Source organism: Bombyx mandarina, chromosome 06, assembly GCF_030267445.1.
Source record: "Bombyx mandarina strain Sakado chromosome 06, ASM3026744v2".
In the NCBI taxonomy this organism is placed as follows: Eukaryota; Metazoa; Arthropoda; class Insecta; order Lepidoptera; family Bombycidae; genus Bombyx; species Bombyx mandarina.
In genome coordinates this window covers 12759344-12778637 of record NC_143213.1, presented here as the reverse complement: position 1 = coordinate 12778637, position 19294 = coordinate 12759344, and the positions used below count along the sequence as shown (strand labels likewise).

The 19294-nt window shown below is 40.0% G+C and overlaps 1 protein-coding gene across 1 annotated transcript in view; it reads right to left on the bottom strand.

Annotated features, from left to right (window-relative positions):
- Nucleotides 1-19294, bottom strand: part of LOC114252985 (putative 2-oxoadipate dehydrogenase complex component E1 homolog) — a 31122-nt gene that overhangs the window by 9990 nt on the left and 1838 nt on the right. Inside the window, exons 2-16 of the mRNA XM_028187712.2 lie at nt 18923-19049; nt 13320-13485; nt 12887-13103; nt 12411-12572; nt 10503-10576; nt 9649-9762; nt 9148-9261; nt 8557-8664; nt 7523-7680; nt 5946-6081; nt 4307-4438; nt 3252-3354; nt 2410-2567; nt 1382-1538; nt 572-774 (exon numbers count right to left, since the gene is read on the bottom strand). Coding sequence (XP_028043513.2) covers nt 572-774; nt 1382-1538; nt 2410-2567; nt 3252-3354; nt 4307-4438; nt 5946-6081; nt 7523-7680; nt 8557-8664; nt 9148-9261; nt 9649-9762; nt 10503-10576; nt 12411-12572; nt 12887-13103; nt 13320-13485; nt 18923-19049 — 2129 coding nt within the window. The remainder of the gene's footprint in view (nt 1-571; nt 775-1381; nt 1539-2409; nt 2568-3251; nt 3355-4306; nt 4439-5945; nt 6082-7522; nt 7681-8556; nt 8665-9147; nt 9262-9648; nt 9763-10502; nt 10577-12410; nt 12573-12886; nt 13104-13319; nt 13486-18922; nt 19050-19294) is intronic.

Sequence of the window (19294 nt, the reverse complement as noted above, 5' to 3'; positions counted from 1 at the left end):
AACCACTTAACACCAGGTGGACTGTGAGCTCGTCCACTCATCTAAGCTATAAAAAAGAAAATATTTTTTTTAACAGGGTTGCCATTCCTTTAAAACTCTTTCCCGAAATTACTTTTCCGAAATTCGTATAGAATTATAATCATTCTATTGCTGTAGTCGTGATATGACGTAAACAAATCGATATTCGAGAATGTTCGAATTGAATGTATTTGCAGATCCTGGCGTCGTGGGCGTATCAGCGCGAGATGTTGCTGGCGAACATGCCGCTGGTCGAGATACTGTATAACCACCTAACACTGAGTTGTCTGTGAGATTGTCCACCCATATCACTACATAGTATAAAACAAAGTCGCTTTCTCTGTCCCTATATCCCTATGTATGCTTAAATCTTTAAAACTACGCAACGGATTTTGATGCGGCTTTTTTTCAATAGATAGAGTGATTGAAGAGGAAGATTTATATTATGTATAATTACATCCATTAAATAGAGGAGAAATCAATAATAAATTACAGTTTACGAAGCGAAGCGAGGGTGGGTCGCTAGTATGCAATAATGAAAAGAGCTACTCGCCTGTCTCCTCAACAAGTGGAAGTACTGGGCCGGGGTCGTCGGGTTGGCGACGTGCAGACACGCAGCCTCCGAGTCCGGCGCGCTCTCCGGACTGTCGGTCAACTGGAGGAACCTCTCGAGCCGGCACGAGGAGTGCTCTGACGCGGCGCCGTCGTACCCGTGCGGGAGAAGCATCACCAGCCCGTTACTGCGGACCCACTTGGCTGCACGAAATCGATGTTACGTAATGCAGATGCTCTTGTTTTAGGACCTCTTGTGAGTCCGCGCGGGTAGGTACCACCGCCGTGCCTATTTTTGCCGTGAAGCAGTAATGTGTTTCGGTTTGAAGGGCGGGGCAGCCGTTGTAGCTATACTGAGACCTTAGAACTTATATCTCAAGATGGATGGCACATTTACGTTTATGTGGGCTCTAGTAACCATTTAACACCAGGTGGGCTGTGAGCTCGTCCACCCAACCAAGCAATAACAAAAATAGATGTAGTAGGTGACCCGGCAAACGTTGTTTTGCCATAAAATAATCTAAATACCGACTGCAGCGCCATCTGCGGGCTGATTTGTGAATCTAAACCATCCGTCATGTGTCAGCAGTAATAAAAACAGGCTATTTCCAATGTACATTCTTCGGACGACAACATTAAATAAAAATTGCCAATTCTCAATGAATAATAAATGAATAATCGAAAAAATTTAATTAAAAAAATATATTTAAATATTAAAACGAAGATCGCAAATAATAAAAAAATTGATAACAAAATTATTAAAAAAAAAACATCTAAAAATACAATTTCTAAATATGAAATGCTAACGTACATTCTCCGGAAGCTATAAAAGCGTCCACTATTATTTGAGCTCCGTTGTAGAAGTCGCCAAACTGCGCCTCCCATATACAGAGATTGTGGGGGCTGTCGTAGGCCATCCCGTACTCAAAGCCCAGCACTGCTTCCTCGGATAGTATTGAATTAGCCACCTGAAATAATAATAACAACTAAGAACAAGTTATACAGGATCATCCGACCCCAAGAACGCTAGTGTAGGAAGTGGAGATGATATGAACATAGCAGTTTTAAGCAGATAGAAGTGTGCTGGGTCGTGTAATAAAAACCAAACCCGCAAAATTATAATTTGCGTAATCACTGGTGGTAGGACCTCTTGTGAGTCCGCACGGGTAGGTACCACCACCCCGCCTATTTCCGCCGTGAAGCAGTAATGCGTTTCGGTTCGAAGGGTGGGGTAGCCGTTGTAACTATACTGAGACCTTAGAACTTATATCTCGAGGTGGGTGGCGCATTTACGTTGTAGATGTCTATGGGCTCCAGTAACCACTTAACACCAGGTGGGCTGTGAACTCGTCCATCCATGTAAGCAATAAAAAAAAAAGTGAAGTGTGGTAGTTTATGGCGCCGTTTTTAAAATTTTTCCACTTGCTACTATGGCGCCACCTTGATTGGTTCCCTTGCAGAGAACACTTTTAGTAAATTGAGATGTTGCTCCTTACTTCTGCCCTCCATAATACGAGTATATAGAGCATATTTGAATTACTTATGGTATTATATCAGCGACAGGCTGCGTGCCTGGTGTTACCGTAGTCGATCGACAATGACCATCAAATGACACAAAAAGATTAGTAGATTAGTATATAAAGATTTTACATTCTGAAAATCAAGCTAGGTGGAACGATAAAATCACGATCTACCCGCCTGATGCACAGGGTCAATGACCTTATGTGAGCCGGAGTGGCGCCACTCATAATGGGTTTGTGAAATACGATAAGAATTTATGAAGTTATTTTTTGATTTACATAAAGCTAATGAGTACTTAAGTTTAAAAACGTGTCTCACTTCCAAAAACCCTTTTTGGTCCTCGTGCATATGATTGAGCGGAACGTGTATAGCTTCGGTTTCCTGGTCGACAAGCATCGCGTGTCTGTGCGAGAATGTACCGCGGCCGACGTCTTCGCCGCTAAGCCTCACATTACGCCCCTCCATTAGAAGAGAACCTAAATTGCAATAACATAAAAAATAAATAAGCTAATAGATATTAATTAGAATTTGGAATTTTTATTAGATTTTGGAATTTTATTATATCTAAATTTGATTCGATAATTCATAATTTGAAATTTTTATTTTTCGAGTGTTATTCATTTTAGTTGTCAGACAGTTAATTCTATATGGTGTGCAACTGAAATAGTTTTATTTTGTTTTATTTTTATTTAACCTCGAGCTTATTGCGAATGTTTTAAATATTAAATATAATTCTTATGAGTCCGCACAGGTAGGTAGCACCACCCCATCTATTTCTGTCGTGAAAATTAAATAGTAATACGTTTCGGTTTGAAGGGTGGGGCAGCCGTTGTAACTATACTGAGACCTTAGAACTTATATCTCAAGGTGGGTGGCGTATTTACGTTGTAGATGTCTATGAGTTCCTGTAACCACTTAACACCAGGTGGGCTGTGAGCTCGTTCACCTTTCTAAGCAATAAAAATAAAAACTACATGCGAAAGATAGCGCGTCGTCTTTCCGACGTAACAATTTTTTTCCTCCCTATTCTAGTGATATCAAGGGGTCATGCTAGATTCACCGAACGAGTACATTACTAGATCTTTCTCCGACGTATTAATTTTTGTATCATTAGGCTTTTTCTTCAGAAGTTTCTGAAGTAGTCGCGAATTTTTACTCACCAAAAGCCAGAGCCTCAGCTGTCGCCCAGTCCAGATCTTTGCCTTCGGATATTTTAGACAATCTATTCTTAACGTGTGTTTTAGCTAAATGTGGATGGATATTCTGAAACGTTTTCAAATGTTTATTAAGATTCACCGCTAATTTTGTGGCGAAATTCATGCGTATGTTAATAACGGACGATGAAGGTAATTAATAACTAGGCTTTCATTTACATGAGTCGGGGAATAATTCGAGTACGTGCCTCTGACAAGAACGTCTAATCTACATATTAATGAGATATTGAATCATTTTTTGGCAACTTAAATTGTATTTCTCTTTTTCTCTTATCGTTTCGTTTCTCCCTTCTTTTTATTGTACGATAAAAGACAACGGCACGATGCAATGGTAATATGGAGATATAACCTTAAAAGGATTGACGTCAGGCTGGTCGTAAAACTCAGCCAAATCCCTATGCAGCGTGATAAGAAGAGATGCTCCGTCGACACATAATGTGGGATAAGGGCAAGAAGAACAATAAAAAAAAAGAATCGAATGACGATACATAGCTATGTTTAAATTTTTATGACGGCTAGCTCATCGGGAAGTTACATGAAAATCAACTACAAAATTACACCGAACAGAAATTGTCCAAGTCGAATTAGTGAAACGTGATAAAAAATTGTTTGGTCAAATTTTTAATTGTTTAATTCATTTCATTTAGCTTTAGATTGTAGGAAACTCGCTATTATCTATTTTAACAGTCGACGCTTCCATTTCTTGATACGTCATATATTTCTTCTTCAAGTACAATAAATTCTGATGATGCAACAGCTACGGTCTTTATATTAATAAAAACAATAGAACAATCAATGAAAGATGCATATTTAACTGTGTCAAGCAAAGACTTTTCACTACATCTACGAGAAAGATTCTAACTAGAGATAAGAATTAAGATGATGCTTCCATTGAGCATCGAACTGGAGCCCTTGGAGATCTTTAACCTAGAAGTCAGGACCACTAACAACTGCACATGCAATAATTCTAACATAATCTTCAAAGGCGTGAATCAACTTACAAATTCATTGGGAATTCTCACAGATGCTTGTCCTATGGTCTTCAAAATATTTTCGTCTACTCCAGTATCCCATGTCTCTATTGCTTTTGGAGCAGTTGACATCGTCGACCACTGTTCTTGATAATATGATACCTAAAAATAGATAAATGCCGTAAGGATGTGGATTGGGTAATTTCAATGCGAAACCAAGAAAATTTACTGGTGGTAGGACGTCTTCTGAGCGCGCACGGGTAGGTACCACCATTCTGTACCGTTCCGATAATGTAGCCATTGACCAAATTTTAAACATTATAAGAATAGTGCTTTTTTTCTTCTTAAGAAAACCAAAAAAATTAGACCAAAGAGAAAATAAAGTAGATATCACTACATAGTATAAAACAAAGTTGCATTTTCTGTCCCTATATCCCTATGTATGCTTAAATCTTTGAAACTACGCAACGGATTTTGATGCGGTTTTTTTTAATAGATAGTGATTGAAGAGGAAGGCTTATATATATTTTAACATTCATTAAATAGTGGAGAAATCAATAATAAATTACAGTTACCGAAGCGAAGCGAAGGCGGGTCGCTAGTCTATATACATATAAATAAAATTGGAGTGTAAATTAGTTAAAGTGTCAGTAATTCCACATTCAGCTGCGTTAAATGATACATTTAATAAAGCAGTGAATCGAATTCAATTTATCACTGTCTAAAATCACTACTGAGGAAGTGGATATTCTGATTAATTAAATTTCACAGAAGTACCGCGTTCGTTTCATAATTCTAATAGAAATTCGATTTACACGCAATTTGTCCGGAAGAGATTAACAAATTTTAATTGGATTAAATTATTTTCAAATTCAGGAAGCACTTTAAAAGTAAGATATTTTTACTTTTTATAGTTATACTTCTATTAAGATGAAGTTGTGATTAGAAAGTGATTGTTGAAGACTTAATAGCAGTAGATTTTAGAAAAAGAACCATCTGCCTCTCTATGCAATAAGTGCCAATTAAGCTACTTCGGACATATAATGGATTCAAATATTCATGAGTTTCAGAAGCATTTGATCGTGGAACAGATGCAGGAGGAACGCTTCAGAGGCCGTGTGCTAAAACGATGGTGTAAAAGTATTGTATTGAGACAACAGGAGAAGCTCTACAGCTATCTATTGAATTGGAGACACATGTATATGGAGGCAAATCGTATACTGTCACGATCTTCATTACTGAGAGAGCAAACCAAAAAATAAATTAGGAACACATTATTCACTATTAGTTCTGTAACTTTTTTTTTTGTTTCTTTATTCGTTACATGCCGTTAAGGTTGTACTTTTTTTATGATTGAAGTATTACTGGTGGTCCGAGGGTCTTTCCAGTTTCACCAGGACAGGTGGGCGAGCAAAGGCTCAGCCATAAGGGGTGGGATTTGTTAAGAGCTGCGCGAGCGCCTCCGAAGGAGACCTAACAATTCAAGAGCAATTGCTTCGCGAATGAATCTATTACCTGATCGGAATCGCGACCCGCTGAGAAGATCCAGTGAGAAACTCAGCTAGCTGATGTATGGGTTAGGAGGTTGTACTGTTTATAGGCATACCTGCTAAGCGTCAAAAAGGGTCGTGGACTTGTGTTACTCTATAGAAAAAATCGACAAGCATACCTCTGGTTCGTACGTGTTTACCGCTTCATATTGCGATTGTAGGTACTTGGTGTATTCAGTAGTGATGTTATTCACATCCTCTTCGGTAACAACGGCTTCTGATATTAATTTTTCGACGTAAACATCGGGAATCGACCTGTATGTGATGTTTCCGTTTATAACGAGGTGTTTAGTATGATATATGAGTATCAAATTTTTGGAAGATCAATTTTTCCTTTTTTTGTTTTTTTTCTATTGCATAGATAGGTGGACGAGCTCACAGTCCACCTGGTGTTAAGTGGTTACTGGAGCCCAAAGACATGTACAACGTAAATGCGCCACCCACCTTGAGATATACGTTTTAAGGTCTCAAGTATAGTTACAACGGCTACCCCACCCTTCAAACCGAACCCTTTGAATTTAACAAAAGACGAATTAACTATTACAATCTAAAAAATAATCTTTAAGTGTAGGTACGTTTTGTTAGTACCTACAAGGTTGGTCTATTTTATCTGATCATATTTTATAACGTCCCTCCTGAATGTGTCCATTAATTTTCATACTGTCAATGGAGATATTAACCGAAATTACTTAGTCGCAAAGATCGAGACAAGGTTTACAGCACGGCTTTGGAATAAAAATCCCTTCAAAGTGTTTTCCTCCTGTTATGACATATCCATCTTCACGCGGTTTTTGTTGAGTATACAGCGACTAGAGACGGTTTTGCTGTGTCCCTCTCATTGCTGACGTCCATGGGCGATTGCAGCCATCCGCCAGCAGGCGTGCCGTATGGTTTTCCACCTGGTCATCATCATCATCTCTGCCTATAGCTGTCCACTGCTGATAATAAGGCTCTCCAATCGATCTGTCTGCTATGGCATTAATTAAAAGACGTTTATTTTGTTTATAAACGTCAGTTCGTATTACGATTCCGCGCAGGTAGGCAGCATGTTTATGAAAATTCCCTCCACGTGGCATTCATGTATTGAGATTTGGGAGGACATGCGTTACAACAGTACAATTGGGTCTTAGAATACATGTCATGTCAATGTGGGTGTCGGCATTCATCCTGTTGCGAATACGGGCTCTCCGCCCAACAATCCACGGCTTCCCTGATCGGTAACTTCAAAGAGTCCATCTCCCTATGGTGATTGTTCGAAAAACATCTACAAGTATTTTGACATTGCGTTTTTCCGAGAGATTGAAGTCGATAGAAGTCTTTGTGATTCAGATATGAGCTGAATACAATTGGGATCTTCGAGGAAACGTATCCCGTAGCATTTTATTAGTTTTATCATACGTTTTCGGTATCTTTTCAATTTGACTTTTATATTAAGCTCTCAGAATATTACTATCTGCATTCGAATTTTATTCGGTTTTTGCTAGTTTTACGGATTGATCGCTTTTTTTAAGTGTTATTGTATTATTATTATCATCATCGACAGTCTGTAATCACGAAAGTTGCAAATACCGAGATGAAACTTAAAATATTGTAGTTTTAATTACGACTATGCACATTATTTACACTGACTGTTAGAATGACCATGTGGGCCGTATTCAGTATTTAAAGAATGAAAAAGAAAATGCATTACACTCACTTCCTGTTGTGTATTAATTTATAAAGACGTGGATTTGTGAAGGTCGGGTCGTCGAGTTCGTTGTGTCCCCATCTCCTGAAGCAATTGTAGTCTATGAAGACGTCCTTACGGAACTTCCTTTGATACTCGAACGCAATGTTCGTCGCTCTCACCACTAGCTGAGGGTAATTTTATTAGCAAGTCATATTGGAATGTAATTTTAAAAGTGGATAGCCATAAAGTTACGTAAACATTTCCAATAGGCTGGGCTTGTGCTTAGTGTGTGGACTGAATTGGCAATTAAAAATGGCAATAAAAAATTTGGTCATCAATATCTGAAAGTATGATTTGTTAACATCCTTTAATTTCTACCTAACTCCCTCTTTACATCCATCTATTAGCCCACATATGTCTACTGCTGGACTAGGCCTCCCCCAAGCCTCACCACAAGGCCTTGTACTGCGTTGCCCGTATTCAAAGTACCGACGACAAGGTTCAACAGGTCGTCGATCTACCTTCTGGGTCGCTCACAACGGGCCTTATCCGAAGGCTTCAAGGTCACTCAAAGAGAAACGGAGAGTGCTATTTCGTAATTTCCCTGTGCAATCGAATCAGGAATGAGGAGATTCGTCTTAAAACTATACATCTAAGTATGTAGATACACTTATCAGGCCTGTATTCGACTACAAGTGAAACTTTGTAACGTTCTGCGGTGACTATCACCAATTGCATGATAAACAAACTTTTTTTCTAACTACCCGCACCTCCTATCTATTCTTTGTACACCTACTATCAGTAGCCTCGAGAGGATATTCTGGCTTCACCGCATGTCTAGGCGAGCTCACGGGTCTCAACCCGGGGAGCTCTTCCTAACATGGCAGCAATATCTGTACCTTAACGGCACTGTGGCAGAAACCATGAAGTGCCCAGGAATCTTGGAGTGCCAACTATAACTATACCAAGCTTCATCAAAAACGGAGCGATCTATTTATAAAGATTACCATTACCATTTTCTGTGTATGAATGTATTTAATCCGTGTCAAAATAGTTCTTACCTCCGGATGGTCACCATTTACATGAATAACAGGAGCCGATATGCACTTAGCTAAATCCGTGACGTAGCGACAAGAACGACCCCGATACGCCGGCAGGGTGAAGCCGACCTGTAATAATAGTCAGCACGCTTCCAATGACACAAAATAGGTGAAAATACCACCTAAAACCTGGATGTGACTACTCAATACGAATTCATCCATGGTGGTATCCTCATTATTTCAATTAGGTTCGAACACAGATTGGTCACGTCTCCAATCATCAGCAATACCAGGGTCACAGCCAAGCCTATTCCTACTATATTTAAAGTACTGAAAATTCATAACTTGCTCTCCTCAAAAAAGTGTTACAAATTTTATCAATAGTTTTAACGCCAGTTAAGCGAATTTTTGATCGAAAAAAATATCTTTATGCAATATTTTTTAAAATACCAGTCACCTGTCTGCTGACCAGTGCTCTTACATATAAGACAAGAGATGAAAAGAGGTTTCATGGTGCAGACCTCATCTTTATTAGACGTTGAAGTGCAGACACTAGAATTTGCGTCAAGAAAAGGAGATTCATAACGAAGACAATTTTTTGTCGGTACGTACCTGATTATTGACGACCACGTGCAAGGACCCGCCCACATTGAAGTGTGGAGCCTGAGAGAGCATCAGAGTCTCCTGGTTAACTCCTTGTCCGGTAAACGCTGCGTCTCCATGTACCTGATACAGGCATTTTTGAAATAAGTCTCAAGAAAAATGAATGCGATCGTTGGAGAAAAGGTAATTGTTGGCACGGACAGGCAAGAGCTTTTGATGGTTTGCTTGATGGGGAATGCCGTTTCCCTCCAGATATAAGGACCCCTATTACACTTTGTAAATTGTATTACACTGATACGTCAGATTCCTAGGCAGCAAAAAGAGACGAGCTGGTGGTACCCACCCGTGCGGGCTTGCTATAGTAAACCAGTATGATTGAGGAAAAGATCACCAAGAAGGGGGTCTATAATCTGACCTGGTGGTGGTTTTGTGCACCTTACCATCCTCACCTATATTACTGCTGGATAGTTATTTGTAATTGTTCTGGTAACTTCAAAATGCGTCACGTACCTGAACATTCAGCACCTTGTCTCCCATTCTGGAGGAGTCGTCCAGTGAGTACTGTCCCTCTTTTAAATGCAGTTGCTTTGACCTTGTCTTTCCCATTGAAACAGGGTTTACGGCCTGAAATCACTCGGTAGCTCAACATCTCATCAGAGCTCCATATACATTGAACCTTAGTATATTCTTCCTTAAATTAGGGTACTTAGTAAATTGTTTTTGTACCGTATGTCTATTGTATTGTACTATATAAAACTGAGACTTAGAATTCGTTTCTTTTCTTTTTTCGTTTCGTAGATGGACCAGCTCACGGCCAACCCGATGTTAATTGGTTCCCAGAGCTCATAGATGTAAACAAATACCCAGGAAAATTCGCATCGCTCTACATATACGATTAAACCATTCTTCACGCCAGTACGACGTAAGATAAATTGTTAAAGTTGTATAGCTTAAGTGACAGCTATTTGTATTTACGACATTCTTTGATTATGATTTAAGGGTTCGTTGTTGTGTTAGGACTCTCAATAAGGTTTGAAAACGAAAGCACATTATTACATTTTTACTGGTGGTAGGAAGTCTTGTGAGTCTGCACGGGTATGTACTACCACACAGCCGTGAAACAGTAATGAGTTTCGGTTTGAAGGGTGGGGCAGCCATTGTACTATGAAAACTGAGACCTTAGAACTCATGTCTCGATGTGGGTGGCGGCATTTGCGTTGTGATGTGGTGACCTCGTACACCCAGATAAGCAATAAATAAAACCTCTAACTTATATGGGTACTGTCTCAATATATGACTGCGGATAAGCTCTGTCTGCGTTTGTCAGACAATAGGTGATTCGCTGTGTGTGTTTATATACGTACCTCTAAATGTGAGGGATTATTTAGTAAGGAAAATCGAACATGTCTATCGTTCACTTTTATGTCTATTGATGCACCTGAAAAATAAAAAAAATATATAGATTTATTGATAATCTTGTTTTTTTTGAAATCCACACGTGTAGGTCATATTTGTCATATTTTTTTTCAACCTGCATGTTCTCTTTGGATCTGCCGTTGTGCTATAGAACTTAGACTTACAAAGTCTCAAGGTGGGTGGCAGCTTTTACGTTTTCGTACAATTTTGTACAATAAAGTATAGCTATAGTAACCGGCAAACATCTTGAGCATGACCTTGACTGCGCAGAACCGAATTTTAGATCACTTTGGTGGTGAGGGTGAGGCGCGACGGCAGGGAAAATCGTATCGAGCGCTTTATTGGTAGATCAGTCGAACTTTGCGTCCCGCACCGCGCCCTCATTCCGCTTGCTCCCAAAACTACGCTTGCGTACAGTGGAAAGTTATTATATTATTAAAGTCTATCGTTATTAATCGTTAAGTTATTTGTTATAATTACTTGTGGACTTTGTTGCCATTGCTATTTGTTGAGTGTTTGTTGATTTTTTATAAAACATACACTATGCCGCGACAAACCGGTGTAGTATTCAAAAGAAAGGGTAGAAAAATTGTGTACGACGTATATTGCTTCATTATAAAACAGGGGAAGAATGATATGGAAAAATTAAAACAGACTTCGGAAGTAACAAAACCATCAGTGAGGACTGTTAGGTGCATTATTAAGGAAGCTAAAGGCTCTGGCTTGCTCGCCGTGTTGCGGACTCCGGGTAAGAAAAGATCAGGGAAGAAGAAAGTTACCGGAATGGATAGTTTCGTTCAATCTGTAATAAAAAGATGTAATCATAATAACTACATAACAAGCAGCGAAACTCCGTACCGTAGAAAGGCTTCGAAAATTTTAAAGAAGATATAAATTTTAATGGCTCGGAATGAAGCTTACGACGTATTATGAAAGAGCTAGGCTTTAGATGGAAAAAAAGAACAGAAAATAATCGGAAGCTGGTAATTGAAAAAAATAACATTCGATTACTTACTACGAATCGAATATCTTCAAAAAATAATTAATTATAGACAAAAAAGAAGACCGAATCGACCGAGTTGTAACTACACCGATGAGCCCTATGTCGACTAATCACGATGATAGCGACTCGGGTGATGAAAACAGTGATGATGATGGTCAAGATCATGATAACGAAAAAAAATAATACAAATACCAGCTTCGCTTCAACTGAACCAAGACCTGGCTCTAGTTTTGACTTAATAGAAGGAATATCTATGTATTTTACCCCAAGATTAAATTATTACAATTATTAACCTACATTTTTTGTTGATGTTCTAATAAATATATAAAAAAATACATATGTTGATTTTAATAATTTAATTGCATTATGACGCAGAGTAAATAATGTTTTTGCACGTGAGTGTACCATGCGCAAACTTACCCCCACTACGTCAACAAATGCTCAAGAAGTTTGCCGGCTATTTTACTAATCATTGAATCGAGCGTCCTTGTCCTTTAAAATTCTAATAATGATTTTTGATATGAAAGAGAATACAATTTGATATGAAAGAGATATTAAAATTTCATGAGTCAAATCAATGATTTACTTTAAGGATCTTATGATGAAGAAAGATTATTAAATATTTGAAATGAAATGTCACACTGAGGTCTTAGTCTTAGCATTACTGATGTTGGCTTATTTCGTCAAGTAAATTATATTTTTGGGTAATGAATAAACAAAAAGCTCTAAGAGAAATCGAAAAAAAGTAAGTCGATAAGAAGTCTAAGAGAAGAAGAAAAAGATAACAGTCTCGCGTTTGAAAACTTCTAACAAAAATAGGGAATAAGATGCGAAGAAGCGAAGTAGTCCTTACTGAGATGGGTTGAAATATCACAAGCTGCGTTTGCTTCGTCCGGAAACTCTGGTCTTCCTGTAAACTTGTGGAAGATCTTCACCGGAGGACACTGTAATAGCCCGCTGAGGACGTTCAACTTCCCTCTATGGGCCATTCCTAAGATGACCTGTTCTATTCTTTCTGTAAACAAAAGGCACGGTTTTAAATACGCTTTCGATTGGTGGTTTGAAGTTCTTTTTTTTCTACCGGCCAATATACTTCTTCAAAAATTTTTAAATCCGCAAATGAATATCGTAATGGTATAAAAATCGCTGGGTCACGTTGGATGTAGGTGCCAACGGACCGGCTGCACTGGAGATCTATTGAAGGGGTCTATTTTCAACAGGCTGAGATGATGATTATGACACACATGAAACACATGCGAGTAAATCAGAAAATTTCTCATAAGGCTATGGATTTTTTTTACAAAATAAATCCAAAAATCTCGTACTAACCTGATGTTGTAAGTCGAAATAAGGTCGAAAAGAAGGTCAATAATGATTCAGCCCCTTCGCCACAATATCTTTTCACAGTGGGATACTTGATTGAGAGGAATTTATCCCAGCCTTGAGAATGGAGCAATTCTTTGAGAATTTCGATTCTTCGATCGTTTTCCACTGGATCTACACCGCTTTCGATGCGCTGAGCGAACCATTCTCTTTCTGCTTCTGACTAGCGAGAATAATTTCTATTAGAATTATCTCATTAGCTGTTTTTCGAAAACTAAAAAAACTATTTTGATGTTACAATAATTCCTTAAAGAGATTATTATTTTCACATAAAAACTACAAATATAACAGTGTTTGGTGTAATTTTATCTAGATCTTCTTTTTTTTTTGAAAAGCACCTTCATGTGTGTAGCTGAGAATAATTTGTAATAGGGTTTACCTCCAAATGCGTGAACTCATACGATATAGGCCCGCAATATATTTTAACCAGTTCATCGACTAAGCTTTTAATCGAGTTGTTCCCGCTATAACCATACAGGAGTCCCGTGTCCACTGTTTCTTCGGGATCGAGACCGTACCTCGAATAATGCAGCTCTTTGATATTCCTGAAACATTAGTCCGTTAGGCAATCGATTTAAACATTTTTTGTTTGTAGTGTGAAAATCTATTAGCATGCTCTAATATTGGCTGGGATGCTCGACATAAGATTGATATTTACACTTTCCGATAAGAGCCTTTTATATTTGGCTTTGGCAGCAAGTTAAGCTATCATCTCATGATGACGTCTTCAGATGATAATACCCAAATATTTTAGCGAATAATAGCTAATAATAAATATATGACGGCGTTAACGATATTTCTGTTTAGCACGTGCAATAGGAGTGACTCACACAAGCCAGGTGCGCCGGCCGTGTCGTTCGACTCACAAACAACAGGTGCAACAGAAGTGACTCATAAATAAGCCAGCTGCGCCGGCCAGTATAAAAAGGCGGTACGTGCCTCGCAATGAACATTCGTTCGACTGCGTTTGCCCGGTGCACTTACTATATCGTTGTTACGTTGTGTGATTCAGTGACTGTTGTACGTACTGGTTAAAGTTGGACAAGTGTTAAAGTGAATTGTCAAGTTAACATATTGTTGATTAAATCAGAAACCAAAGGTGACTTCGTTTTACTTGGTGTTCAACAAGATAATATTTACCCTCAAGCATACATCAGAAGTGAGATCAGGACTCTACTCTCACTGGCGTGACGTGTTTGAACATGTTCGAAGTACAGCAAAAAAAACATGATGCAGATCAGAATACTAGTAGTGGTACGCCACAAGAGCGTGAATGCAGCATACGTAAGTCGTGTAATAACGTCTCTGTTACCTCGATGGAAGATCTGAGCCACGAAGAAATCGTCACATCTTACGTTCTGGCTCATGTTGCCCAGTTTGACTGTCTACTTCATCACATGGCATTTACTAACGGAAATACAACACGTAACAAGCTATTGCAAGAAATTAAGGCAAGTGCAAATCTCAAGTGAAACTTCGATCGCAATAATGGATCTGTCATGACGAGTGGGTAGTTCCGACACGAATCGTTTTTAAGCCAATGACTACTGCTAGAGTTACATGGCACTAGTACAGTAAACCAGGACATGAGACTGTGAATTGTCGCTGAAATTTTAGAATCTACTCGATTCAATACCAATAACACTACACGTTCGATGACTTCGGGCTCCAGCAAGCAAGCAAGCAAACAAGAAAGCAAGCAAGTTTCCGTGGGGAAGAAAAATTGACACATCTGAAGTCGTCGTGACCTGTAAGATAAGACGTCCGGTGCGTTCGTGTCTGGCGATGCGGCGGTGTTCGGGTTCCGCTGGCGGATGCAGGTTTTTCCGGTGAAGTGCGTGCTTGACATGTGTTCGCGGTTGGCTTCCTCAGTGTGGGAGTAACATCGTGTAAGAGAGGTGGAACCCGTAAAATTGTAGTTTGCGTGGTGGCTGGTAAGATTTGTTGCGGTAAGAAGTTTGCATGGTGGTAAAATGTCTTGTGAGTCTGCACAGGTAGCCGGAGGTGAGACTTCCGCGGTCGCGGCCCACCCAGTCCGCGAGAACCGGGCAGATCGCCTCGACGGTACGGAGGCCGGCCGACGGGTCCGCCAAACGACGAGACCACGCCTCCAGCACGGACTGCCGATATTGGAGCCCCCGCGCTCCGGCTGCACTTGCGCTAGGGCGCGCCGCCTCGTAGGAGACTGTGAGGTATCATTGAATAACTCTGACTGCGATCGCGCGCTGCCGGCGTCGCAGCGCGGCGACGTTCTCGTGGGTAAGGACGTGGCACCAGACGGGTGCTCCGTATAGTGCCATCGACCGCACGGGTACCATCACCCTGCCTATTTCTGCCGTGAAGCAGCGGTGTATTTCGGTTTGAAGGGTGGTGCAGCGGTTGTAACTATACTGAGACCTTAGAACTTCTATCTCAAGGTGTGTGGTGCGTTTACGTTGTGGATGTCTATGGTAACCACTTAACACAAGGTGGGCTGTGAGCTCGTCCACACATTAATACGAAGAGCATAATCAAACGAAATTAGATACGAAGTTTAAAGGGCCGTTTAAAGTAGTTGAAGTATTGGATGGTGTCGATTTAATTTTGACTCTCACACATTCGCTTAAGGCTCTAGCTGCTACTTGCCTCGCAAAAATACAGCCTGGTAAGATATCCTGGCCTACTATTAAAGAGATGCTGACAAAATTATCTAATGATGCAAGACCACTTCGACCTGGTTATTAAATTTGAAATGGAAAGCAAAAAGGGACCAGCTGAAGCCGGTATCCGGCTATGGCAACTTATAAAGGAGATTCCCGACGCTAATGTGCCAGAACAAATAGCCACCGGATTTGTTATATCAATACTGTCGCAGTGTGATGAAAGAATCCGTCGGGAATTGAACTCTGTCGTTATTACCACAAAAAATCGTCTATTTCACACATTACGTGGCTTTACCCTCAAAAGAAAAAACGAAGATCCTGATAAAGAACCAAAACGCTCTCGAAGTTTTTTTCCGTGGAAGCTGCCATTTCTGCGGAAAACCTGGGCATCGTGCCGAAGGGTGTTGCGACAGATACTGCTCTCAAACTTTTTTCGATATTCCAGCAAAACCTGAACAACCTCCTCATCCGTGGACGCCCGGCTCTCGCCTGCAAGTCAGCTGTTACGTGTGCGGTGATGCGAGTCATGTAGCTTCTGGGTGTTCCATGCGCTACAAGAAGAAAAACGACACTGCTCCAGGTGCTGTGGCAGGTGCAACCAGAGACGTCAACGTGTGTTCCAGAGCTTCAGTGTGTTACAGATAAGTGGTTTTGGCTTCCCCTTTATGTTCCATTCAGGGTCAGAATGTAGTCTTATAAAACAAAGTCATAGTAATTTATTCAATGGTAAGCGGTTTCATGAACAAGTCACTCTTTGATCTGAAAGTAACTTAGACCAATCATGATGGTAAGAGCACTTAGGGGATATTCAACTCGCCCTTAATAGTGCACGTTGTCGAGTAACAAGGTTTACTCCAATAGAATAGACGTTTGCCGTTCAGGGTAGTTCACTTGAAATATCTTAAAGTTTCAACAGAGTGATAATCCCTCTAGATCAGATCTTGATTTAGCACGGTCGAAGACCGGCGAAAACATAAAAAAAAGGGCACAAACAGAAGCTTGGTTTAGTCGAGGCAAAGCTAAAGTCAACCTCTTTTCCGCTGGGGATTTTGTTTTCGTAAGTTGACCGAAAATGTAAAGGTCCCTTCAACATTACTGCAGTTTTGGAAAACGATAGGTATAAATTGAGACATGTAAATAGTTCTAATAGAGTGTACAAATTTCCCCATGAAAACTTACGTGAAATACCTCGAGGCCCGTCAGGCCTACTAGAAATTTCTGAAAATTATAGTGACGATGACGTGACGGCGTACACAGATGGGTTAATTAATCTTGTTCATGAAACTGATCTTAATGATGACGACTCTATCACTGACAATAGAAGCGACATTTTTGTCCGCAAATAGCGATACAGCAAACATAGTCTGTGGGTAGTGATACAATGTCTGTAAGCTCAGGCACCTCAGGTGCAGGTGTTAGAAATGTAGAAAACGATGGTCGGTCTCGCACTATTTCTGAAGAAATTCCGTATAAATGTTCTGGTTTAAGAAATGTTTTAACAAACGCTACCGTACACGCAGATTAAAAAAAAAAAAAAAAAAAGAGAATTGTATGTGGCTAGAGAGATGTTAATCCGGACTAGCAAAAAAAAAGAGAAAAAAAAAAAAAAAAAAGAAAGTGTGAAGTCATTGAAGGGTCTGTCCGGTCCAATGGCTTGGCTATAGGGATTTTCATCCAGATTAGCCACAACAATTAGCTACAGGGATTGCGATTCGGTCTAGCATTATCCGGTCCAGTTCGAAAAACTGAAGGGATAACAATTCCGGTCTAAGTTAAAAGGGACATACTTACATACCTGAAGAGTTTTAAATGAACTGGCCCAGGTATGTAAGCAGTCTGAAGGTTATTTATAGCCAGTATAGGATTTTCTGAAGAATTATGCGAACCGAACCGTACTAGATTGTTAATATCATAGACCACGTTTTAAGTTGCATCCGTTAATGTCAGGATGAACGAACACGTTTGTTGTTCACAGACATACCATAAGAATGCGCGCACGAGGACGAGCGCACGTCAGTATGGCCGTGACGGCGTTAACGATATTTCTGTTTAGCACGTGCAATAGGAGTGACTCACACAAGCCAGGTGCGCCGGCCGTGTCGTTCGACTCACAAACAACAGGTGCAACAGAAGTGACTCATAAATAAGCCAGCTGCGCCGGCCAGTATAAAAAGGCGGTACGTGCCTCGCAATGAACATTCGTTCGACTGCGTTTGCCCGGTGCACTTACTATATCGTTGTTACGTTGTGTGATTCAGTGACTGTTGTACGTACTGGTTAAAGTTGGACAAGTGTTAAAGTGAATTGTCAAGTTAACATATTGTTGATTAAATCAGAAACCAAAGGTGACTTCGTTTTACTTGGTGTTCAACAAGATAATATCTACCCTCAAGCTTACATATACAAATATCACAAAGATGTTAATTACAGGTAGCCCTCTTAAAATAAGTTAGATACGTTCCTACAAAGTTCCTCGTTTTGCGAAACCATGTTATATGAAACTAGAATCAAATACATATAAAATTACATAAAAATAAGCAGTAAAATTTCACTTATCCGGTTCCTAATGCATTTTTTTTTGTGGTCAGGAGGATATCGCCGCCCTCCACTGGGGATAGAGGGCGGGGTATGTCGGAGTCGAACTGACTAAAACCTCCTGTCGCTCAACAACCCATGTTCGAACCTCGCATGAGTCAGAACTCATGAAAAGGCAAAAGGGGGAAGTAAAGTGTTTAGTGCGGAGCACATCTCTCCCATCACCCTCCCCTTTGGCACGCCGGACCGGCAGTCGTCGGCGCCACGACCACCAGTCCTCTCGGTCGGCAGGCTATCCGAAGTCCGCCTAGATGGCGCCGGTTATAGTGGTTTATCCTATGGAATACCCCACTGGGTCAGAGCTAGCGTGGGTCGAGGATAGCCAGCCTTCCATCACCCGGATGCTCTTGCGTAAAACTCGTGCAGAGCAGCTTGTACGTCGTCTTCTTAGGCCCCCTTCACCCAGACCAACATGTGAGGGGTACCTAATAGTCCTAGTGCATACAACACTCTAAATAATTTTAAACAAAAATCTTTCTATCGTGTTGTAGAAGCACCGTGTTATACTTAAGATGGCTTTGGGGAATTATACTTTTGCGTGTTAGAGTGGAACCATGTGTAAAATACCGTGATATCGGAGGGTTACCTGTTATTAAATTTTAATTAAAATTGCAATGGGTTTATTTTTTTGTGTTTGGCGTTTTGATATTTTGTAAATTTGACTGACTGCTTTACAAGAATTAACTATGCTCGGAGGTATAATAAAAGCCCTAAGCTAAAAACATTGTTTTGAAAAATACAATACCTGCTTTCATTTCTGTAGTCTACGTTATCTATAGTAGCTTTTAGATGTCCGTACGTACGGTAAGCGTCGACCAGCTGTTGCGCTCGGCAGTTCTTATATCTTTTTGATATTATTTCCTCTGGGATCTCTGTGAAAATTATTATGTTTCTTTTACTTAGTGTTTTAAATTGTTACAATAATTGACTTTAGTGCTAATTCTTCCTTATGATCGTGAGGTTTATCAATCGCTTATCAATTGAATGTACCTATGCTGACGTTACGTTAAGACACTTGTCTTTATATTGATTCGTAAGCATTTTGTTCCAATCTCAGTGAATGAGTTTTTTGGATATGACCCGTCCAAATGTGCATACAAAAACAGGTACCGCCCCC